Genomic DNA, 26,526 nt, shown 5'->3' on the forward strand with positions numbered 1-26,526 from the left:
ATCCACTTTTGCGGCAAAAACAAGGGGGCAGATTATTATCTCAATGGGGTTAGGTTAGGTAAGGGGGAGGTGCAGCGAGACCTGGGCGTCCTTGTACACCGGTCACTGAAAGTTGGCTTACAGGTACAGCAGGCAGTGAAGAAAGCTAATGGAATGTTGGCCTTCATAACAAGAGGATTTCAGTATTGGAGTAAAGAGGTTCTTCTGCAACTGTATAGGGTTCTGGTGAGACCACATCTAGAGTATTGTGTACAGTTTTGGTCTCCTAATTTGAGGAAGGACATCCTTGTGATTGGGGCAGTGCAGCGTAGGTTCACGAGATTGATCCCTGGGATGGCGGGACTGTCATATGAGGAAAGATTGAAAAGACTAGGCTTGTATTCACTGGAGTTTAGAAGGATGAGGAGGAATCTTATATAAACATATAAAATTATAAAAGGTCTGGACAAGCTAGATGCAGGAAAAATGTTCCCAATGTTGGGCGAGTCCAGAACCAGGGGCCACAGTCTTAGAATAAAGGGGAGGTCATTTAAGACTGAGGTGAGAAAAAACTTTTTCACCCAGAGAGTTGTGAATTTATGGAATTCCCTGCCACATAGGGCAGTGGATGCCAAGTCACTGGATGGATTTAAGAGAGGGTTAGATAGAGCTCTAGGGGCTAGTGGAGTCAAGGAATATGGGGAGAAGGCAGGCACGGGTTATTGATAGGGGACGATCAGCCATGATCACAATGAATGGCGGTGCTGGCTCGAAGGGCCGAATGGCCTCCTCCTGCACCTATTTTCTATGTTTCTATATCATCGTTAATCTGAGTTGCAACATCATATAATTGCGTATCTCTGCAGTATTTAGCCTTTTGAAAAAAAAATCCAGATTGATTTGGTAGGTTTTGCCAGTTCTTCATTGTCTTAAGTCAGAATGGTAAATTAAAGTACTTTCAACAAATAGTGGATTAATCTGATAATGCAATATATGATCCATTATAATCACCTGACAGATAGATGTCTTTGGGTAATTTTCTCTAAAATTATGTGGGCAAATTTGAAGCAATTTTGAATACATCATAGTAAAACGATAAAACCTCTCATGTTTTCCATGAATTATTGCTTAGTGTAATGAAGCTTTTCAATTTAGTGTGTCACAATGGTAACTAGAATGTTTGTGTCTAAACACGAGGTTCCCCTCTGTTTCCCAGTATATTCTGTTGACCAATATCTTGTGATTGTGAGAATGGAGCAAAAAGATTCTGTTTGTACAGTCATTTTTATGTCTAGTGAGTACATTCACATTCTGGATCTCATGTAGGCAAATTGTTCTCACTTGTCTGAGGAAGACCGAAGTTATTGTCCATGAACACTGCGTTTTCTGATGTCCTTTTTCCACATCCAATGGGTTGCCTGGTTGATCCCCCTGTACCGAAATGATGTCAGGTGGAGCAAGTTCCAACTGCCAAATGAGTCATGGGCAATTTTAACAGAAATCCTAGCCTTCGAGCATCCTGATGGTCTTTCACCTCATCACTGTCAACGCTTTGATAATAGTATAAAAAACTGTAAAATGCTTTGAAATATCCTGACAGAACGAAAGGCGCTACATAATGGTTATTTTTGAAAGATCCAAAGTTGCATGTGATATTGTATTCATTACTTTGTGATTTTGAAGCATAAGCTAGATGTTTCAATTATATCTCAGTGCGAATTATGTGCAGTGAATATTATAGTTGGTTTCTGCTAGATTCTTGATTATCTCTATTATTATAGAACTCTGATCTTGGATGTTTACATGGGTTTGCTTACTTGAACTTTTTCTTTGATTCACATCTCCTCGAAAACCCGACACGGTAACGGTGAAATTTTTACATATTCCAGTAGAGATTTACCTCATGATCTAAAAAATCCCCTCACCTGAAAAATTTATTTATTATTTCCTGAGTTATATCTTGAAATTCTTCACAAATCTGACATTTTTTATATTAACGAGGTGATGACGTCACAATGGCTCCTCTTGCTCACACTCGACCGGCCTTCCGTCCAAAGAGCTCCACCCCACCTGAGGCCCAGCGCCCTCCCCCCCCCCCCAGCTCTGGATTGAAGCCGATGATGAGTTATGTTAACCCCCCCCCCCCCCACAGTCATTTTGTCGCCTCCCGACTCACATTCGACAAACACTCGGCCGGCCGTCCGCAGTGTAGTGCCCAGCCCCGCCCACAGCCCAACACCCGAGTGATGACGTCGCAAAGAGCGACATGCAGTACGCTCGCGCCTCGACTTGGGTTTACCGAGAGAACCCGAGAGATGACGAGGTTGACGCACGGCTTTCCCGACAACTCTCGAGAGCTGCCGAGAGCTTTGTACTGGGTATTATGCTCAGCATCTGTAAGACACAAACTTCCTGCCCTCACTGAACAAAACTGTCACCCAACAATAAAAATTATGGCAAAGTCCTGTAAATATTCTTCATATTTTGAAAAATGCAAATTTATGAACTTAAAAAGATTGGGGAAGTAGGCTGCATGGTTCTATATCATGGCTAAACTGTATGCTCTGTGGCATAGCTGAACTGCCTAAGGCAATACCTTCTCTACTGTGGCTGATGCCTATAACCTTCAATTCCCAGATCTTTCTAAAATGGATCTCCTTCTTCTTTAAATATCCTCAGTGATCTGACCTCCACAGCCTTCTAAAAGAGAGAATTATAGAATGTCACCACCATCTGAGAGAAGAAATTCATACGCACCTTAGTTTTAAACAACACCCTCAATTCTTATAAACTAAGTTTCTCCCACTAGTGGACATCTTATCTTGAGAGTTATCATGGCGTGCCCCATATGAATCATATATTTCAACATGATCACCTTTCATCCTTCTAAATGACAAAGGATATAGATATGATTTTTTTTAGGCACATGGTAGGGCAATCCACTCATCCCAGGAATTAGACTAGTTATACTATCTCCAATGCCAGTACATCCTTTCCTAATTGAGAAAACCAAAACTGCACAGTACTCCACATGTGACCTCAACAGATCCCTGTAAAATTGTAGAAATACTTCCAAATTGCTAAATTCAAATACTCTTGCAAAATAGGTAAATATATCATTTGCCATCCTGCTGCACCTGCATGCTATATTTTTGAGATTTGTTTACAGGAACACATGGATCCTGGTACACTCTGTCAATCATTGCAATGTTTCTCTTATATAATACTCTGCATTTAGATTGTCCTTACCAAAGTGCAAGACCTCACACTTTCCCACATTAACCTCTATTTGCCAAGTATTCACCTACTCATTCAACTTTTCTCTATTCAGTTGTAGAGTCCTTACATCCTCAACACTATATCCCCTCCCATTGCTGATGTAATTCCTCATCATTTCAGTGCGCCAGCTCAGCCTTCAGTTCGATTGAGGAAAGGAATGTGTAAAGATCAAGACCTCAAACATGGCACAAAGCTCATGGTCTACTGAGCAACACTGAGCCTCGCCCTTGTTTTTTGTACCCGAGACCTACACTACCCTCAGGAGGCCCCTCAAGGCACTTGAAAATATTACCAAAGCTGTCTTTGCGAAATCCTCCAAATGCACTGGAAGATGAAGCGAGCCAAAGTTAATGTTCCCTCCATGGTCAGCATTCACAGAATTAAAAACCTGATCATATTAATTTGTTTCCATTGGACAAACCTAATGTCAGACTCCCGAAAGGGGCATTCTATTCTGAACTCTGTTGCAGGAAGACATTACCAGTCAGATAGATTAAGAGATTCAATGACGTGGTCAGAATCTTGAAAAAATATAAGATCCCCTCTGACTTTTGAGAATCTTTGATCTGTGACCATTCACAGTGTAGAAGGAGTATTCAGGATAATATAGAAAATGTTGGGTTCACAAAAGTCCACGAAAAATGGCAGAAGGAGCATACCATTCAAAAATGACTCGTCCTGTCATGTATTTCATCTGCCATCTGTGGAAGTATGTGTGGTTGCCCCTTTGGTCTCGCCAGCCACTTCAGAAGCCACAAAGCCAGAGTGGAAGCAAGTCATCCTTGGTTAAGGATGCTAAACCTCAAAAAATGTACAAGTGCACAGTTACATCATATTACCAAATCCCAAAGGTGAGGGTCTTAAGTATTTATTAAAATACATATATATTGCAACTTGCATTATTTTTGCTGTTGATGCGAGTGTAGATATAACGTAAGACGAGCATACATAGGCATTTACCATAGAACAGTACAGCACAAGAACAGGCCCTGCGGCCCATAATGTCCATGTCGTACGTGATGCCAAGACCATCTCTTATCTACCTGCGCACAATCAACACCCCTCTGTTCCTTGCACAAGCATATGCCTATCTCAAAGCCTTTTGCATGCTATTTTATATGCCTCATCCACGAACCCTGGCAGCTTGTTCCAGGCACTCACCACACTCTGTGTAAAAGAAAACCCAACTCCCTTTAAATTTTGCCCCTCTCATCTTAATGCTATGCCCTCTGATATTTGATTTTCCAATCTGGGGAAAAAGATTCTGACTGTCTATTCTATCTATGCCTCTCATAATTTCATACTTCAATCAGGTGTCCCCACAACATCCGACGATCCAGAGAAATTAATCCAAGTCTTTCCAACCTCTCCCTGTAGCTAATACCTCCGAATTCAGGCAACATTCTGATAAACCTCTTCACACTTTACGAAGCCTCCACATCTTTCCTGTAATGGGGTGACCATTGTTCAGATGCATCAAAAGCATCTTAGCATTTGGGCAAATTTTAATAATTTTAATAATTCACTGTAGTTTTGTAGAGAAGTGTTGCAGATGGAGCAGTGACATAGCTGACAAGAGACCTGGGTTAATTCTTAGCCGAGAGTGTTGTCTGTGTGGAATTTGCTCATTGTCTCTCTGACTCTGCATGGAATTCATCCCATAAGTTTCTTCGAGAGCTCTGGTTACGTCCCACATTCCAAAGACACGTTGGTTGATAGGTTAATTGGCTTTTGTATAATGTCCTTAATGTAGGTGAATAGTAGAATCTGGGTAAAGTTGATGAAAACGTAGAGTAAATAAATAGAATCAATATAAGATTGTTATAGGTACACAAAAATGCTGTAGAAACTCAGCGGGTGTAGCAGCATCTATGGGGCGAAGTAAATAGGCAATGTTTCGGGCCGAAACCCTTCTTCTTGTGGATTTTGGGGAGCAGTTAAAATCGGGCCGTGCGGGGCTGGGGAACGATGAGGTTGGAGGTTCGGTCGGGTAGGGCATGGGAGTTGATGAAGTCGGTGATGATGCTAGAGATGGTGGCCTGGTGCTCGTCAGTGGGGTCATGGTCCAGGGGTAAGTAGGGGGAGGTGCCCGAGAGTTGGCGCGTGGCCTCAGTTTTGTGGAGATCGACGGCAAGACTACCACGGCACCTCCCTTGTCGGCTAGTTTGATAACCCAATCTGGGTTGTTGCGGAGTGATTCGATGGCAGAGCGTTCAGGGGGGGAGTGATTGGAGTGAGATAGGGGAGTGGAGAAGTTGATGCGGTTGACGTCGCGACGGTGGTTTTGGATAAAGAGTTCCAAAGCCGGGAGGACACGAGGGGGGTTCCACGAGGAGGGGGTGCGTTGGAGACGGGAAAAGGGGTCATCAATGGGGGGCGAGGACTCCTTCCCATGGAAATACGCTGTGAGGCGGAGGCGACGGTAGAAGAGCTCCAAGTCGTGGTGGGCGCGGAACTCATTGAGGTGGGGACGGAGGGAGACAAAGGTGAGACCTCTGCTGAGGACAGACCGTTCGGTGTGGGAGAGGGGGAGGTCGGGGGCGGATGGTGAACACCCGGCAGTGATGGGGGTTGGGGCCGGAGGAAGGCAGGTGGGTGGACTGGGGACGAGGTGATGTGTGGTGGGGGGGGTGGTGGGTGGTGGAGGGGTGGTGGGTGGTCAGGGGGTGGGGGGTGAGAGGGCTGTGGTGTGGGTGGGGAAGAGCAGGGGTCACATAGTTAGAGGGGATGGGGAAGATTCAGTGGAACAGCCACTGAGGTTAGCAAGGCAGGGCAGACTGGCACTGGGACCCAGTGGAGTCAAACCCAGGAGAGTGGGAGTTAGCAGCGTGGAGGCTTCAGGCCCAGTGAAGAGTCCAGGCTCCATGTAAGGCGACGGCTGCGGGTTGCTGGAGGGGGGTGCAGTGGCACGGGTCAACGGACCCGATGGTAGGAGTGCAGTGGTGGGGGACAACGGACCCGATGGTAGGAGTCCGTGGGTAGTGAAGTCGGGGTCCGCGAGCGATGTGTGGGAGGTCCCGGTAGGCGGATGGTCGGTGGGGTGGCATGGGGCGACCAATCCGGTGGGGCGGCGAGATGAGTCAGGTGCGTTGCGGCCGCCATGTTGGGGGAGCCCTGGTCCGGCGGCGATGCCGGGTAGGTCGGGTCCGGCGGCAATGCCGGGTAGGCCGGGTGCGGCGGCGATATTAGGCGGGCCCAGTGCGACGGCGATATTCAGTGGGCCCGGTCCGGCGGCGATGCTGGATGGGCCCAGTGCGACGGCGATGTTGGGTGGGCCAGGTGCGTTTTTTTTGTGGATTGTTATAAATGGGTAGTGCAAACATGGTGGGCCAAAGGGCTTGTTTCCACATTGTACCTTTCCATGACTCTATGCATAAAGTAAGAGGTTACATCATAATTGCACAATTAGCCACACCCTTCAATCATTTTTAAGCTCTTTTATTGCAAGTGCTGCATGCTAGCAGGGCACACACATTGAAGCTGTAACTTACAATTAGAACATCTTATTCGAGCATTTTCTCATAACAATGTCAAGATTCTCCCACTCGTCTACATCTTGAGAGTTATCATGTCGTGTCCCCTATGAATTTTTTATATTTCAACATGATCACCTTTCGTCCTAAATTGCAAAGAATATAGATCTGATTTCTTTAGGCAGTTGTGAATGGGCAATCCTCTCATCCCAGGAATTAGCCTTGTTACTCCATTATACTATCTCCAATGCCAGTACATCCTTTCCTAACTAAGGAAACGAAAACTGCATAGTACTCCACATGTGACCTCAACAGATCCCGGTGAAATTGTAGAAATACTTCAATATTTCTAAATTCCAATACTCTTGCAAAATATGTAAATATATAATTTGCCTTCCTGCTGCACCTGCATGACATACTTTTTGTGATTTGTTAACAAGAACACATGGATCCTGGTACACTCTGTCAATCATCACGAATTTTCTCCATTTATATAATACTCTGCATTTTCAATGTATTCAGAAAGTATTCAGACATCTTCATTTTTTCCACTTTGTGTTACGTTACAGCCTTATTCTAAAATGGATTAAATTCATTTGTTTTATCATCAATCTACACACAATACCCCATAATAAAAACGTGAAAACAGGTGTCTAGAAATTTTTGCAAAGTAATTTAAAAGAATTAACTGAAATATCACATTTACATAAGTATTCAAACCCTTTGCTCAGTACTTTGTTGAGGCGATTACAGCCTCAAGTCTTCTTGGGAATGACGCTACAAGCTTGGCACACCTGTATTTGGGTAATTTCTCACATTCTTCTCTGCAGATCCTTTCAAGCTCTGTCAGGTTGGATGGGGAGCGTCGATGCACAATTATTTTTTGGTCCCTCCAGAGATGTTCAATCGGGTTCAAGTCCACGCTCTGGTCAAGTAAGGACATTCACAGACTTGTCACGAAGCCACTCCTGCATTGTCTTGGCTGTGTGCTTAGGGTTGTTATCCCGAATGCTCTGGAGCAGGTTTTCATCAAGGAACTCTCTGTACTTTGTTCCGTTCATCTTTCCCTCGATCCTGATGTCTCCCAGTTCCTGCCGCTGAAAAGCATCCCCACAGCATAATGCTGCCACCACCATGCTTCACCGTAGGTATGGTATTGGCCAGGTGATGAACCTGGTTTTCTCCAGACGTGACGCTTGACATTCAGGCCAAAGAGTTCAATCTTGGTATCATCAGACAAGAAAATCTTGTTTCTCATGGTCAGAGTCCTTTAGGTGCCTTTTGGCAAACTCCAAGTGGGCTGTCATGTGCCTTTTACTGAGGAGTGTCTTCCGTCTGGCCACTACCATTAATGCATGATTGGTGGAATGCTGCAGATATAGTTGTCCTTCTGGAAGGTTTTCCCATCTCTACACAGCCAACTCTATGAGGAGTCCTGGTGGTTCCAAAGTTCTTCCATTTAAGTAATTTATTTTTAATTACTTTGCAAAAATTTCTAAACACCTGTTTGCGCAACTTCATTCTGGGGTATTGTGTGTAGATTGATGATAAAAAAAATGTTTAATCCATTTTAAGATAAAGTTGTATAACAAAATGTGGAAAAAGTGAAGGGGTTTGAATACTTTCTGAATGCACTGTAGATTTTCCCACATTAACCTTTGTTTGCCAAGTATTCATGCACTCACTAAACTTATCTCTATTCAGTTGCAGTGTCCTTGCATGCTCAACACAACATCCCCTCCCATTGCTGATGTAATTCCTCATAATTTTCAGTGCACCAGCTCAGTCTTCAGTGGAATTGAGAAAAAGTATGTTTTAAGATTAAGAACTCAACCACGGCACAAAGCTCTTGGTTTACTGAGCAACATTGATCCTCGCCGTCATTTATTAACCATATAACCATATATAACCATATAACAATTACAGCACGGAAACAGGCCATCTCGACCCTTCTAGTCCGTGCCGAACACGTATTCTCCCCTAGTCCCATATACCTGCGCTCAGACCATAACCCTCCATTCCTTTCCCGTCCATATAACTATCCAATTTATTTTTAAATGATAAAAACGAACCTGCCTCCACCACCTTCACTGGAAGCTCATTCCACACAGCCACCACTCTCTGAGTAAAGAAGTTCCCCCTCATGTTACCCCTAAACTTCTGTCCCTTAATTCTCAAGTCATGTCCCCTTGTTTGAATCTTCACTACTCTCAGTGGGAAAAGCTTATCCACGTCAACTCTGTCTATCCCTCTCATCATTTTAAAGACCTCTATCAAGTCCCCCCTTAACCTTCTGCGCTCCAAAGAATAAAGCCCTAACTTGTTCAACCTTTCTCTGTAACTTAGTTGCTGAAACCCAGGCAACATTCTAGTAAATCTCCTCTGTACTCTCTCTATTTTGTTGACATCCTTCCTATAATTAGACGACCAAAATTGTACCCCATACTCCAGAATTGGCCTCACCAATGCCTTGTACAATTTTAACATTACATCCCAACTTCTATACTCAATGCTCTGATTTATAAAGGCCAGCACACCAAAAGCTTTCTTTACCACCCTATCTACATGAGATTCCACTTTCAGGGAACTATGCACAGTTATTCCCAGATCCCTCTGTTCACCTGCATTCTTCAATTCCCTACCATTTACCATGTACGTCCTATTTTGATTTGTCCTGCCAAGATGTAGCACCTCACACTTATCAGCATTTAACTCCATCTGCCATCTTTCAGTCCACTCTTCCAACTGGCATAAATCTCTTTTGCACCTTTATTGCACCTGAGACTCAAGGGTCTGTCCCACGTGGGCGTCATTTGCGCGTCATTTACGCGGCATCCTAAAAATTGGTTGGCAAGTCGTGAGGCGTGGTGGCGTATGCAGTAACGCGCAGTGCCCCAGGATTTTCTGAGGCTCAAAATCCTCGCATGCCTCCTGCGTAACGTATCCCTTGCTCATGCTGACGGACTGATGGGGTACACTGACGTACTGACGGCGTACGTGTAGTGCGTGGTGACGCATGGTTACGCACGGTGACGCACGAACGTTGCCTATGCTAATTTGTTATGCATCAACGTCCGTAACCATGCGCCTCCCGTAAGCCGTTGGCGCGCCATTTGCGCGTCATTGAGTGACGCACCACGTGACCATCCGGGTATAATGCGCGCGTAGTTTTTAAAAATGTTCACCATAGTATCTTTGATTTCCACTGGTAAAATCCTTGCCACGGAGATCGGACTAAGTACGAACGACATCGCAAATTGCTCCCAAACGAAGCAGGGCCCTCAAGAGCACTTGGCGCGCGACTGTCGTACTGCTAGACGAGTTTTGCGCGTCAATCACTACCGGCCTGTCACGTAAATGACGCCCAAGTGGGACAGGCCCTTCACGCTACACTCAGCAGGCCCCAAGGCACTTGAAGATAACACCAGCTTTCTCTGCGAAATCCTCCAAATTCACTGAAAGAAGAAGTGAGCCAAAGTTAATCATCATAATAAATGATTGGAGCAGAATTAGGCCATTCGGCCCATCAAGTCTACTCCGCCATTCAATCATGGTTGATCTATCTCTCCCACCTAACCACATTCTCCTGCCTTCTCCCCATAATCTCTGACACCATAATCTCTATCTACCTCTGATATATATCTATATTACTAAAAGTCTGTTCTTGACCGCTTTTGGCCCACTGTGCTGCAATTTCCAAGAGAACGCCGCCACCTAGGGCCGTCATTTTTGGCCACCTCACTCAGAGCCCCCCTCCGCATTCTGGGACCGGAGGATTTTTCCCATTGATGAAAAATCAGAGAGATATTAATGTTTTTTTTAATATTGCCATTCTCTCTGCTGCCCCCGCTGGCGGCAGGAGGGGGGAGGGACTATAAAACCTGGAAGTGTAGTCCCTCATTCAGTCCCTGCCAGACCCAGGAAGCGAGAGGGTCACGGCTCTCTGAGCTGCTAATAACACTGAACGCACGTCGACTCCACAGTGAGTCCCCTCGATGCGGCTGTAAAGTGGCTGCTTGTCAGGTGGCTGCAGCCCAATTGTTTGCCTCGCCTTTTTTTAAAGTTTGTGTTCACAAAATGAATTTTGGTTGCCAGGTGGCTGCAGCTCAATTGTTTGCCTCGCCTTTTTAAAAAGTTTGTGTTCACAAAATGAATTTTGGTTGTCAGGAGGCTACAGCCCAAATGTTTGCCTCGCCTTTTTAACAAGTTTGTGTTCACAAAATGAATTTTGGTTGTCAGGTGGCTGCTGCCCAATTGTTTGCCTCGCCTTTTTAAAAACTTTGTGTTCACAAAATGAATTTTGGTTGTCGGGTGGCTGCAGCCCAATTGTTTGCCTTGGCTTGGCTTTTAAAATTGTTGCCACAGTTGGCTGCCAGCCCAATAATCCATACGGCCCACAATGTCTATACTAGCCATCTGGAAACCAGTACCTTCGGCCCGCAGCACCCATACTAGCGCAACAGAAAGCCACACACACACACACACACACACACACACACACACACACACACACACACACACACACACACACACACACACACACACACACACACACACACACACACACACACACACACACACACACACACACACACACACACACACACTCTGATTTGGCCTCCACAGCCTTCTGCGGCAAAGAATTCCACAGATTCACCACCCTTTGACTTAAGAAATTCCTCCTTATCTTCCTAAAAGAACACTCTTTAATTCTGAGGCTACCACTACTAGTCCTAGACTCTCCCACTAGTGGAAACATCCTCTCCACATCCACTCTATCCAAGCCTTTCGCTATTGTGTAAGTTTCAATGATGTTCCCCTTCATTCTTCTGAACTCCAGCGAATACCGGCCCAGTGCCGTCAAACGCTCATTATATGTTAACCTACTAATTCCTGGGATCATTCTTGTAAACCTCTTCTGGACCCTCTCCAGAGTCAGCACAAAACTGTTCACAATATTCCAAATGCGGCCTTACCAGCACCTTATAGAGCCACATCATTACATCCCTGTTTTTGCATACAAGCCCTCTCCAAATACATGCTAACATTGCGCTTGCTTTCTTTACTACCGATTTGACTTGCACATTAACTCTTTGGGATTCCTGCACCAGCACCCCCTAGTCCCTCTGCACCTTCACTTTCTGGATTTTCTCCCCATTTAGAAAATAATCTGCGCCTTTAATCCTATTACAAAAATGCATGACCACACTTTGCTGCACTATATCACGTCTGCCACTTCTCTGTCCGCTCTTCCAACCTATCCAAATCCTCTGCAGAGTTCCTGCTTTCTCTATACTACCTGTTCCCTCCATGGTCAGCGTTCACCTAATATTATTTTGTTTCCATTGGGCAAACCTGATGTCAGACTCCTGAAAGGGAATTCTATTCTAAGCTCTGTTACAAGAATACATTACCAGACAGACAGGTGAAGAGATTCAATGATGTGCTCAGAATATTGAAAAAAATATAACATCCCTCCTCTGGCTTTTGAGAATCTTTGATCCATGACCTTTCACAGTGGAGAAGGTATTCAGGATAATATTGAAAATGTTGGGTTCACAAAAGCCCAGGAACAATGGCAGAGGGAGCATGTCATTAAAAAATGACTCGTCCTGTCATGTATTTCATCTGCCATCTGTGGAAGTATGTGTGGTTGCCACTTCAAAGCCAGAGTGGAAGTAAGTCATCCTTGGTTAAAGATGCTAAAACTCAAAAAATGACCAACTGAACAGTTACACGAAATTACCAAATCCATTTATCACTATATGCTGCAACTTGCATTATTTTTGCTGTTGATGCAAATGTAGATATCAAGTAAGATTAACATACATATGTATTAATCATTAGAACATAGAACAGTAAAGCAGAAGAACAGGCCAAGACCATCTATCTTATCTACCTGTGCATAATTCACACTCCTTCATTCCTTGCACATTCATGTGCCTATCCAAAAGCTTTTATATGCCAATATCTTATCTACCTCCGCGAACCCTGGAAGCCTGTTCCAGGCACTCCCCACATTCTGTAAAAACAACCTTGCCCTGCACATCTCCCTTTAAACTTTGCCTCTCTCATCTTAAAGCTAAATCCTCTGGTATTTGATTTCATTTCACCCACGTCCTTATAGTTCAGACACAGTTCCTGGCTTATACTTGTCTCCAGATCCATCAATTCAGTTGTCTGTGAACTTGCTTCCCTGTCACGGTGATCATGGATGGGTAATAAATATTGCAATTGCCAACAACATCCACATCACATAAATACGTAACTGAAATAAATGAGCATTAAATAATCACTAGTAAATCGCTGAGTAAAGTATCGTACTACAGAACTGTGCAGAAATAAAACATGTGAAGATGAATCTTGTCTTCAATATGATAAGAAACATTTCTTCTTGCACTTTAAAAATCATTGGAACTACACTTCTTTCCAATGGCTTCCCTGGACATCAACTAGCTAATTCGTTGGAGGACTATCACCCATCAGAAGATAACTGGACTTTGGTATTCATTATAAATGTTCTCATGAGGATCTCTGTCACAATATATGACATAAAACGTACTCCTCAGATCTCCTTTAAATTTCTCGCCCTCTCACCTTAAAAGTGCCCTCTTGTTCTAGAATCTCTGCCCCTGAAAAAAGATTTGTCCTATTTATGCTCCTCTTAATTTTATAAACCTCTCTAATGTCATCCCTCGACCACTCGTATTCCAGTGAGAAAAATCCAGCCATCCAATCTCTTCTTGTAACTACAACACTAGTACAACATCCTAGTCCACCTCTTTTGTCATCTTTTTATTGCTTACCGCAGTCTTCGCATGTGACATGACCAGAACTGTACACGATACTCTTTACTCAGCATGAGGCATAAGGTACGATAGGACAATCTTTAATTAGTCTGCAAAGGGAAGATTGGAAATGCCTAAATACCAATTGCTAAGATCTTTTTGTAATCCCTATTTTTACCACGAGCAGTCATAAAGTGACGGTGTACCAGACTGCTTAATTCTCTATTATTGTAAAATATGTATTAAATTGGTTGAAATAGGAAAATGGAAAGTGCAAGCAATTGGATAGATCCTAGAATACATGAAAAGCCACGTGCTGGATGCTTTGAAAGGGCACTTAGATATTATGTATTTCACTTTTATACAGACTAAAAGAGTATAAAGATTATACAGAGTACACACTTTTATATCACTTTCATACAGAGTAACACTGCATATATGTTTTGAAAACCCTTGCGAAATTTGTCTCGAATCATAAGCTGCTTAAAATACGAATGTCTTGTAAAGGGTGGCACAGCAAGAAGGAATATATAAGAGACAATTGTGTGCATGTTGTGAATAAACTACAATCAAGGAAAATGAAGGATTGCAACCATAGTTTTTATACAATACAATACAATTCAATTTATTGTCATTTGGACCCCTTGAGGTCCAAACGAAATGCCGTTTCTGCAGCCATACATTACAAACAAATAGACCCAAGACACAACATAATTTACATAAACATCCATCACATTGCTGTGATGGAAGGCCAAAAAAACTTCTCTCTCCACTGCACTCTCCCCCCCGATGTCAGAGTCAAAGTCAAAGCCCCCGGCGGGCGATGGCGATTGTCCCGTGGCCATTAAAGCCACGCCGGGTGATGCAAGGTCGCACACCGGGTCTTGGTGTTAGAGCCCCCGGCGTGCGCTCGCAGCCCGCAGCCATTCCAAGCCGCGCGGGGCAGTGGTGTAAGGCCCCGCTCCAGGAGCTCTTCAACCCCGCAACTCGGGCGGGAGAAGTCGCCGCTGCGGAAGCCCCGAAAAGCGGTCTCCCTCCAGGGACCCGCGGGCTCCCGGTGCCGCCCGCCAAACCCGCAGTTGCAGCCACCGAATCTCCGGGGGTCGGGTCGCAGCAGCGTCCACCACAGCTCCACCCGCTCTGGACTCGGCCAGCTCCGCGACGGTGAGGTGAGTAGTCGGCACCACAGCCCCCGGTCTTCCTGTTGGAGGCCGCTCCTCGTTGCAGCCCCAACGACAATGGAGACCCGACAAAGAAAAGGTCGGGTCTCCCGTGCAGGGAGAGATTTAAAAGTTACCCCCAACCCCCCCCCACCCCCCCACACACATACCCCAACAAAATGTATATTATAACAAAATGTATTATAAATGTATATTCAATTGTAATTGTTTTTTTTCAAACACAGGGATTGATGGCCTGTCACTGGAAGTCTCTAATATTGTTGATATTAGGCAAGAAATAAACCGGGAAATTGCTATGAGGCTGATTACAGATGTAAAAAGCAACAATCAGTTCTTCACTGACCTGAATGATTTCCAGGTACTTATGTTATTTGAAATGTATGCAGATAGAAAAAAAATCAGGACAGTTGCACCTAGATTATGGTAATGTTTAATCTTAAATGTTGCTTGATCTGATCCTGAAGTTGACGTACGGGAATTACATTTTCACAGCTTTCTTTCATTTTTATTGTAATCATACGTGTAAAACTGCTGGTGGAATTTGTGTTCTAATTCCAATTAATTGAGCAATTGCTTTTATTTGCTATAATTTACCCTGGAGTTTTTTCTGTATTTGTAATTTTTTTAAACATACTTTTATTCTGTGGCATGAACAATGTTGCCTTGTGCAACAATGATTAAAAAAAAATAATACAACTCATTCTTTGTTACACAAAACTAACAGCCATAAATACACTGAAAACTAAAAAGTAATACGTGGTAAAATAACAAACCCTGATGAATGTCAATAACCAAGGCCATTGCTTCAAGGCAAAATCTTTTTTTTTTAAATTAGTAATTAATTTAAGAGCGAAGATTCAGAATTTTCTTGTTAGGAACTTGGGATGTGAAGTTGAGATATAAGCCTGAAAACAAAAGACTGTGGATCTTATGGTCCATAGGTCTCCGATAGAGGCATCACAAGTAGATTAAATAGTAAAGAAGGAGATGGTATACATTTGGAGTATTGCATGCAACTCTGATAACCCCGTCACAGGAAGGATTTTGAGGCTTTGGAGTGGACACAGAAGAGGTTCACCAATACTGCTGTCTAGAGTAGAGGGCATTAAATAGAATAGAATAGAATAGAATAGAATGCTATTTATTGTCATTCAAACCTGGGTTTGAACGAAATTCCATTGCTACAGTTTTTTACATTACAAACACAATCCAAGACCCACACTTAACATAGTTTACATAAATATCCATCACAGTGAGTCTCCAACATCTCCTCACTGTGATGGAAGGCAAAGTCTTTATCTCTTCCCTTTGTTCCTTCTCCTGCGGTTCAGCAGTCCAACTGCAGTGTCGAGGCGAATTGGGGCTCCGATGTTAAAGCCCCCGGCGGGCGATGGTAAGTCCTGAGGCCATTTAAGCCACGCCGGGCGATGTTAGGCCCCGGCTCCATGTCCTTAAACCCGCGATTTCAGCGGGAGAAGTCGCCGTTGCGGAGCTCGGAAAAGCGGTCTCCCACCAGGGACCTGCGAGCTCCCAATGTTCCCGTCCACCGGGTCTGCGGCCGGTGCCTCCGAACTCCAAAAGTCGGGTCGCAGCCGCGCGCCACCACAGCTCTTCCCGCTCCGAAGTTGGCCAGCTCCGCGATGTCAGTTCCGCAGGCTCTGCAACTGGAGCCCTCAGGTTAGTCCCGGCCAGAGGTCGCCGCCGGCTCCACGATGTTAGGCCCAACGACATCCGAGACCCGACAGGGAATAGTAGGGCCCCCGCACAGGGAAGAGATTAACGGTTTCCCCCACCACCCCCCACATATACACAGCTAAAAAAATTAATAAAAACCGACTCAAAGACACACATTTAACAAGACAAAAAAAAAAAAAAGACAGACGACTGTAGTCGAGCCGCTGCCGTTAGGCGCTGCCACTCCCACTTACAAGGAGAAGTTGGACAAACCTGGATTAGACCGCAAGAGATTGAGGCGAAACCTGATTGAAGTATATATAAAATTATGAGAGGATAGATAGGGTAGACAGTGAAAACCATTTTACAGAATTGAAATGTCATATACTCAGGGCATAGCTTTAAGGTGAGAGGGGAATAGTTTTTTTACACAGAGGGTAGTGCTACCAAGGGTGGCGGTGAAGGTAGATATGATATTTAAGAGACTTTTAGAAAGGCACATGGTTAAGCAGGGAATGGAGAAATATTGATCATTTGCAGGCATACAAGATTAGTTTATCTTGGCATCATGCTCAGCATAAACATCATGGGCCAAAGGCACTGTTCCTGTACTGTACCTTTCTAGCTTCTATGTTCTATTCCATTGCTGGAGCAAACAACAGAATGCTGGAGGGCTCAATGGAAGAACAACGTCTTGTATTCTTCTTCGGTAGCTTGCAGCCCAAGGATATTAACCTTGAATTTTCCAATTTCAAGTAACCCATACTCTGGATCTTTTCCCACATATATATCCACCCAGTTTTCTCTATTGGTCTCCTCTCCAACCTCTATCCCACGACCATCCCAGTACTGCCATATGCTGGCAATCCTTCTTCTCTCCTCTCATGGAAACGTAGAAAATAGGTGCAGGAGTAAGCCATTTGGCCCAATGGGCCAGCAGCACCATTCAATATGATCATGGCTGATCATCCAAAATCACTACCCCGTTCCCTCTTTCTCCCCATATCCCTTGATTCCGTTAGCTCTAACTCTTACTTGAATACATCTCAAACCTGATGTAGGGTCTTGACCAAAAATGTCGCCTTGTGTCGTTTACCTCCAAGATGCGACTTGATTCACTGAGCTCATCCAGCATTTTTGTTACACATCAAACAGACTGATTTGCAAAGCAGGCTCCAAGCATAGTGAGCGTACTCATTTCCATATTGCTACATGATTCTTCTCAGAAAACAAGTGAAATTACATCTCTGCCTAAAGTAGTACTTTTTTTTAAATGATAGGAATGGACACTACACAATAAATAATTTTAAAGTGCTGGAAACATTCAGCAGATCAGGCAGCATCTGAGGAAAGATAGGAGTTAACATTTCAGATCCAATATCCTTCATCGGAACATAGAACAGTGTATCACATGTACAGACCTTTCAGCCTACAATATCTGTGCTGAACATGATGACAATTTAAGCTAACCTCATCTGCCTGCACATGGTCAATATCTCTCCATCTCCTGTCTGTTCACATGTCTGTCTTAAATACTTCTTAAATGTCTGCTTCCACCACCTCCCTGGCAGCCTATTCCAAGCACCTACCATTCTGAGAACTGGTAAGGTGAGAGAAACAAGTTAATTTTCAGCAGGCAGATTAGTTAGAGACTGATAAATAAAACAAAGGGAATATTATAGCTAGAAAGAGATCAAATGAGTGACATAGCAGTCAAGGTAGAAATTAGAAGTGTATATGATGCTTCATGTGTGTAATGTGTTATAATATGCTGGGGGACATACCCAGCAGACCAAACGATACTAATAGAAAAAGAAAAATCTGAGCCAAAATGATAAGACAGAACCGGCCAGTTCATTATGGATAGAAAGAATGAGTGAGTTATCTTAAGTTGGAGAATTTGAAGGCTACAACATCCCTACACAGAAGATGAGGTGTTGTCCCTGAAGCACGACTTGGGCCTTGTGTAATAGTGCAGGAGACAACAGACAGAAAGATCAGTGGGATAGGGAATTAAAATGACAGGCAACCAATAGCTCATGGTCATTTAGTATCCCCATTGTAGAGAAAACCACTGTATGTGTTACACTAGATTGGATGAAGTGTAGGTGAATTGTTGATTAACTTGGTAAGACTGTGTGGGTCTCTTTATGATGAGGAAGGAAGAGGTGAAAGACATTTGGTGCATCTTCACTGTTTGCATTGGAAGTGCCCCATGACGAGAGGGATATGTGGGAATGAAAGAGCAGACCAGGAAGTCATGAGGGATGTAATCCTTCTGAATGCTGAAAAGGGAGGGAAAATTTTGACTGGTGATGTAACCTTGGTGGTGCTGGTAGAAATGACTAAGGAAAATCCATTAAATATGAAGTGGGGTTGAAGTAAAGGACCAGAGGAACTATGTTTTTGCTCTATCTAGAAAAATAGGGTTTGAGAGCTGAAATGTGGGAAATAGATTTCCACCTACAATTAGTTTGTATTAATGTATACAGGCTTTCATAAAAGGGTGATATATTTGAAGCATTTCAGATAGTGCCAAACGCTTTGAGTACTTTCAATTTTCTGTGTGTATTTAAGATTCAAGATTCAAGAGTTTATTGTCATGTGTCCCAGATAGGACAATGAAATTCTTGCTTTGCTTCAGCACAACAGAATATAGTAGGCATAAATAAATACAGAACAGATCAGTGTGACCATATACTATTGATTTTATATATATATATATATATATATATATATATATATATATATATATATATATATATATATATATATACACATAAATAATCAGATAAAGTGCAATGGGCTATTAACGTTCAAAGTTTTGATTGAGTTGAGTTTAATAGCCTGTTGGCTGTGGGGAAGATGGCTATGGCTGGATGTTGCAGTTTTCAGGCTCCTGTACCTTCTACCTGAAGGCAGCGGGGAGATGAGTGTGTGGCTAGGATGGTGTGGATCCTTGTTGATGCTGGCAGTCTTTTTGAGGCAGTGACTGCGATAGATCCCCTCAATGGTAGGGAGGTCAGAGCCGATGATGGACTGGGCAGTGTTTACAACTTTTTGCAGTCTTTTCTGCTCCTGGGCGCTCAAGTTGCCGAACCCAGCCACGATGCAACCGGTCAGCATGTTCTCTACTGTGCACCTGTAGCAGTTCGAGAGAGTCCTCCTTGTCATACCGACTCTCCTTAATCTTCTCAGGAAGTAGTCTTAAAATGTAGGTCTAGAGGCAGAGGGTAACAAATAGACAGAAAACAGATTATAGGTCCTTCCCAGGTTACAAATGCATATGAATGAATGTTTGGGAGACCAGTGGGATGATGACTGCTGGCATCTTCTGCTGCCTGGAAACTCAGTTTGTAGCCATATCTTCAACTTGTAATCTGTTCAGGTTACAAACATTTCTCAGGAATGGACCCTTGCTGTAACTAGGGGGGAACCGGTGCTGTAACTCTTTAGCATAATTTTGTTTTAAAAAAGTTGGAAGTAGACGCCAGCATTACATAGGATCAACTCTGGAATCACTCATATCCATACTGCACTTTACTATGTAAAGTGAGGAGATTTTTTCAAAAAATACAAAAGAAAACCAGAGACAGCTGCAAGAAATGTTGATAAAATGGGAGAGTACATGCCAAAAAACTGGTGAATGGAATTTTGCATCATTAAGTGTGAGTTGATACATTTCCGAAGTTCGTTCAGTGCTGCAGATAAACACATTCTTTCAGTGTACAGATTAAAAGGATGTAAAAATGCTGGTGGATAAAGCCATAAAACGACAACTTTTTATTATGACAAATTCAAAATATGAAAAAACCAAAGGAGTTTTGGAGTCTGCATAACACTTAAATAAGATCCCACTTAAATCAAATTACACATCATTAAGCTACATATCATTGGATTGATATTAATTAAGGCTTTAGAGAAAGTGCGACATAAGTTCACAGTCTTACCCCAGGCTTCACACCAAGTTCTCAGTTGGTACACATTGCCAGATCCTTGATCAAAGCAGTCACATTATTAAGGTACCGTATTTCCCGGCGATGAAGACGCTATTTGTACTCAAAAATAAGGCACGGAAATTTACCTGCGTTTGGAGGCCGAAGGTTAGGTTGTTAGCCAAGAAAGATAGACTTGGCTATCCCTCAGTACACCAACATTAAGTGAGCAGCTTTTTTCTATGTAGTGCTAAGTTTCTTGAGTGTTTTTGATCATTTAGGCAAGTGTCACAATCCTGATGCGCATTGTAAGGGGTAAAAAGGCTTCATAGGTTGTCCCTCCTGATACATACTATTCACATCTAACTTGAATTGGTTTAGGTAGGATAGGGTAAAACCAACTAAGACATGCAGAGCAACACATTTCAGAAATCCTTTTAAAATATTTTATTAAAACTAAGTAATACAGCAACTAATGTAATATAAAACACTTCAAAAAGTACTCATTTTATTCCTTTAGTTCAATTATTCCTTTTTTCTAATTTTCTTGTTTTTATACATATCACATACATGACCGTCATTTTATTTTTACGTCAATATTTCTGTGGAAGCCAATTTGATTTTTTTTCTTTTCTCCAAGTTACATATGGAAGATTGAGCACTCAGATTATAGGGAATAATGAATACAGACCAGGAAGGTATTACATTCTGTACTGCATTATTCAGTATTTTTGAATTCACACAAAAAGATAGGAATGACATTTGCAGAAGAGCAAAAACATATAGTAAACTGAGACAATTTTGACTTTTTCATTTGAAATAGAAACAGTGTGGAATTGAATGGGGGAAAAAATCCCTTTACAAAAATGTTATACATTCAGAATGATTTGGGGGGAAATGGTTACTGTATTCATATCTATGTCGAGAGAGTCTCTGCCGTGTGACAGAAAATTGCCTTTTTATATAGACATTCCTAAGTGGCCATATGCTCATTTGTAACAGGAAGGCCAACAAACATGGCTAAATTCCAGTTTGCCAGAGTTTCGCAATAGAGATGTAAAAACATAACAAGAGAAGAAAATAAGAGCAAGAGTAGGTCTCTCACGACTACCCTGCTTTTCAATATTATGGCTAATTTTCTCCTTTTCCAGTTCCAGTTCACTGCCAGTTCCCAGTAGCCCTTTATTTCCCTAACTTTTCACAAACTTGGTACCTTCTTTTTAAATGCTGCCAATGATTTCACCTTCACAACCCTCTGGGTAGAAAATTCCAGAGATTTATTATTCATAATAATAACATTTATAATATCTCAACATCTTCCCTGTCATGCCACCCCCATCTCCCTTAGGATTTTAATTGTTTCAATTAGATCACCCCTCATTCTCTTCATAAACTCCAAAGAACATGGAACTGAATTTCTTTAGCTGTTTATCAGAGGACAACCGTCTCAAGAATCAGAGCAGTGAATCTGTTTCAGAGCTGCTTCCAATACTAGTCTTTTCTTAAATAAGGGGATCAAAAACTGCATGGGTTAATGTTACATGGAAGAACCTTGAGCATATGAAGCTGAAAAATGTTTTATCCTCTTCAAATAATTTGCAGACTGTCAGACTGCAAAGGCTCTGGAGAGGAAAATAGGAAACAAGTTATGTCCTTGGATTAATCTTGTTTGTGAAAGAAAATGTTTTTTTGTTGTTGCAGATTCCACACAGCCTATTATTTTAAAAGTCACTTTAAAAAGGTTCAATAATTACTTGTAACATATTAAGCAGAATATTGTCAATTTTTGGTCAGTCAGGAGTTAAGTTGTGGGATTTTGTCATTGCATTGACAATATTCTGCTTGATATGTTGCATTGCATTACGTGGATCTAATTTTCCTTGACATAGAAACATAGAAATTAGGTGCAGGAGTAGGCCATTCGGCCCATCGAGCCTGCACCGCCATTCAATATGATCATGGCTGATCATCCAACTCAGTATCCCGTACCTGTCTTCTCTCCATACCCTCTGATCCCTTTAGCCACAAGGGCCACATCTAACTCCCTCTTAAATATAGCCAATGAACTGGCCTCAACTACCCTCTGTGGCAGAGAGTTCCAGAGATTCACCACTCTCTGTGTGAAAAAAGTTTTTCTCATCTCGGTTTTAAAGGATTTCCCCCTTATCCTTAAGCTGTGACCCCTTGTCCTGGACTTCCCCAACATCGGGAACAATCTTCCTGCATCTAGCCTGTCCAACCCCTTAAGAATGTTGTAAGACATTTATTATCTCATGCCTGAATGTTATCCAGTCTTCCTGCATCTGGGCATTAATTATCCAAGTAACTGAATTGATCATTGGTGAACGTCGGTATTATTTCTGATGGTAAAATGGAAGGAAGGTTCTAGATGCTGCAAATTTATATCTGCAGCATCCTAACATGTCAGGATGGTTGGACATAGGAGGCTATTATAGGGCCCATTGGCCCACAATGTTTATACTGTGCATGATGCCAAGTTAAAGAGATCGTGTCTGCCTGTACATGATCCATTTCTCTATTCCCCGCACTTCCATGAGCCTATGTAAAATTCTATTAAATGCCACTATCGTATCTGCCTCCACCACAAAAAGACTTGCCCCGCACATCTCCATTAAACTTTCCTCTCTCACCTTATAGCTATCCCCTCTAGTGTTGGACATTTCCACCTTGGGAAAAAGATGTTGACTGTCGACCCTATCTATGATTCTCACAATTTTAGATTCTCCTATCAAGTCTGCCCTCAATCGACGACATTCCAGACAAAACAATCCAAGTCTGTCGACCTCTGCCTGCTGCTGAAACCCTCTAATCTATCCTGAAGAACCTGCTCAGCAATGTTCTAATCTATCCTGAAGAACCTGCTCAGCAATTGGTCAATGAACAAATAATCACAATGATTTTCATGCTACATTTTACTCCAGCCCAAAGAGCATTTTTTCCTGGGTTCCCAGCAACTTCAAATTTGTAAAACCTCCTTTGATTTCACTGAAATAAATAACTTTGATTTGATTTAATAGCTCAGATTCCTCAGGACTGTACATGCAGAACATGAAGGAATTATCCTTAAAATATTATTTGTAGAAAGTATTAACTAAAAAAAATAACTGATCATGTTCAATTTTCAATCTTAGATGCATCCAAGGCAGACTTTGAGCAAACTGCCTCTTCAAGCAAATTTTTACCCTCTTACAACAACTGCCTACATACAAGACAATGATGTTCGTTTGACCCTGCATTCTGCTCAGTCATTGGGAGTCGCTAGTCTGAGGAATGGTATGTCTTATTCACATTTTTCTTCTAACTCGAGCCAAACAAGGAAGGATTTGGATCAATGTTCTGAGTACTAAGTGATATTTGCAGAATAGTATCAGGACGTTCAGTCCTGATGGCTGAAACCATTTGCACCTCTCTCCTCACACCTTTCTCCTATACTTTACTTTGCTTTCGACTTTAGAGATATAACGTAGAAATAGGGCCTTCAGCCCATCAAATCAGCACCGACTAGCGATCACCCCATGCACTAGCATTACCCTACACATGAAAGACAATTTATAATTGTACAAAAGCCTATTAACTGTTGGTTTAATGTAGTCCTTGTAATAATAAAGACCTCACACCTTGGCAGGTTATACACTGTTTATTTAGAATAAACAACTACAAGCTCGTACTTGAGAGTTAACTTCATACTGAAGAGTGCAGTAGATTGCTACGCTAATAAGCTAGTGGGCGCAACTACAAAAGCATAACATGAGCCACTGATCTACATCCCCCCTCTTAAAGAATCAATAGCACTATACCCATAACTAAGCAAAGCAAAAATCACAACCGATGACAAACGTATGTAAAGTCAAACATACTTCACAACCGGCCTGCTAACACGACCGGCACATGTGCGATAGAGGCCATCTCCATTCCTCTTGGAGGGACAGAGTTGGTGATTTCACCACCGTGGGGGAGTGGACCAACGCCTCTGGGGTCGAAGCAGGAGACTGTGGCACAGGCGAAGATGGGACAGACAGAGGAACTGTCACAGGCATGGATTGTTGTGCTGGCAAGAGCATGTGAGGGTCACCAGATGCAGATTGAAATGAACTTGTACGATCCGGATAATAAGGAGGAGGGATTGGCTCCTTCACAGGCAGAAGATGTTGTCTGTTTCGTCGGTAGATGCCGCCATCGGCTCTAACAATGCACGGGCGTGGCTCCGAAGCTAGACCAGAAATCACCCTTAGCCTTTGTCAGTCTGTAAGCGGACCACCTGTCCTTTGGTCAATGGTGGCAGAGGCCTGCTCGTCTTGTCGAACCATTTTTTTTGAATGTCACGCTTCTGTCGTAACCTGGTTTGAATATCCTCAGGTGGAAAGGCATGTGCGATTAACGTTTGTTCTGCGACGGGCAACGGGGTACGGGTCTGCCTTGACAATAATCGTTGAGCAGGGGAACCTAAGGCAGGATCACGGGAAATGTTGCGTAAGTTGAGCAAATCCAGGAATACGTCAAACTTGGCCCTGTGAGAGCGCTCCATGAGTCGTTTCGCACTACGGACAGCCCGTTCAGCCTTAAAGTGTGAATACTTAGGGCTGCTGGTGATGTGGTGAAAATTCCATCGTCTGGCAAACTCTCTGAATTGTTGACTGTTTAACTGGCTGCCATTGTCAGTCAACAGCTTGCCTGGAGATCCATGGATTGAAAAATGACATGATAATTTTGAAATCTCGCCGCTGGAAGTGGGGCTGCTGAGAGAATCAATGTCGAACCACCCTGAATACGAATCCACGAGCACCAGGTACTGCTTGCCGTGCCACTCAAATAAATCAGCTGCCACTGTAGACCATGGGAGCGCAGGTACAGGATGTGGCAGAAGTGGTTGCTTTTGTTGATGAGGTGCCATGCTATTGCACACAGCACAAGTTGCCACATGGTCGTTGATGTATTCGGCCATGCCAGGCCAGTAAAACATGCTTTTCGCCCGTGAAACAGTGACTTCAGCGCCTGGGTGTCCTGCATGGACAGCGTCGAAATACCGGTGATGCAACGAAGCAGGAACCACGGACTTGTGCCCTTTAAAACAATCCCGTCTTGTAGCACCAATTTGTCCCGAACAGGGAAGAAAAGTCGGGCTGGCAAAGGAACGTTGTAGCGCTTGTCTGGCCAGCCACGCTTAATGACAGAGGTTAGGGACTGTAGGGTCTTGTCGGTGGCAGTGTGGGCAACTAAGTCCTCCATACATGATGAAGGGATGAAGGATACGGACATCACGATAAATTCATCATCCTGTGAGGGCAGATCCTCGCAGGTCTTCGCATATCCTCGCATATCCTTTCCACGTTTGTAGGTGAGGACGATGTCATATTTTTGAAGTTGTAGTAACATCCGTTGTAGGCGCGCTGGAGAGTTATGAATAGGTTTATTGAAAATGCTGATAAGAGGTTGGTGGTCGGTTTCAACTGCAACTGTGCGACCAAAGATGAAATTGTAGAACTGTTTGCAGGCAAAAACAACCGCTAGAAATTCCTTTTCAATTTGGGCGTATCGTTGTTCTGTGTCAGACATGGTGCGTGAGGCATAGGCGACAGGTTTATTGCCATGACCATCAGTCTGAAGGCATGCAGCGCCCAGGCCATGTTGTGAGGTGTCACATATATGTGTAACAGGCAGTCTATGATCATACGCTATAGTAGGGGTGGCCGACATATGCCGTTTAAGAGTGTCAAATGCTGTCTGTTGTTATTCATGTCAGGCCCAAGCAGTGTCTTTGTGTGTGAGAAGGCATTATGGGGCTGACATTTTGCTGAAATCAGGAATGAACTTGCTCAAATAGTTTGCCATGCCAAGGAACCTCTGCAAGCTAGGCACGTCAATGGGTGCTGGGAGTTCATTAATGGCACTGGTGTTCGCTGGATCAGTTTTCAGGCCGTCCTTGGTAAATATGGCCTAGGTATTTTACCTCATTCACTCTGAATTTGCATTTTTCGGGGTTGAGTTTGAGATGGATGGCCGATAGGAATGAAAAGAGATTAAAAGAGATAAGTGAAGCAGTTGTCTGAGTTAGAGCTTCTGTGTTTTGTATCTGTTTGAAGACAGCCAAAGAGATAGCGATACAGCGAGCCCCGGAATCCACCTTAAGATAGAGAGTTTTGCAGTTAATGAGCAGTTTAACCTTGGGATTGAGCTTGGACGCTGAACCAGACAAAGC

General features: G+C 43.1%; 1 protein-coding gene across 1 annotated transcript in view; it reads left to right on the forward strand.

Annotated features, from left to right (window-relative positions):
- The window catches only part of man2a1 (mannosidase alpha class 2A member 1), a 107,419-nt gene that overhangs the window by 58,766 nt on the left and 22,127 nt on the right, over positions 1 to 26,526 (forward strand). Inside the window, exons 17-18 of the mRNA XM_033017411.1 lie at positions 14,925 to 15,058; positions 23,462 to 23,603. Coding sequence (XP_032873302.1) covers positions 14,925 to 15,058; positions 23,462 to 23,603 — 276 coding nt within the window. The remainder of the gene's footprint in view (positions 1 to 14,924; positions 15,059 to 23,461; positions 23,604 to 26,526) is intronic.

This window comes from Amblyraja radiata, chromosome 3 (genome assembly GCF_010909765.2).
Source record: "Amblyraja radiata isolate CabotCenter1 chromosome 3, sAmbRad1.1.pri, whole genome shotgun sequence".
Lineage (NCBI taxonomy): Eukaryota > Metazoa > Chordata > Chondrichthyes > Rajiformes > Rajidae > Amblyraja > Amblyraja radiata.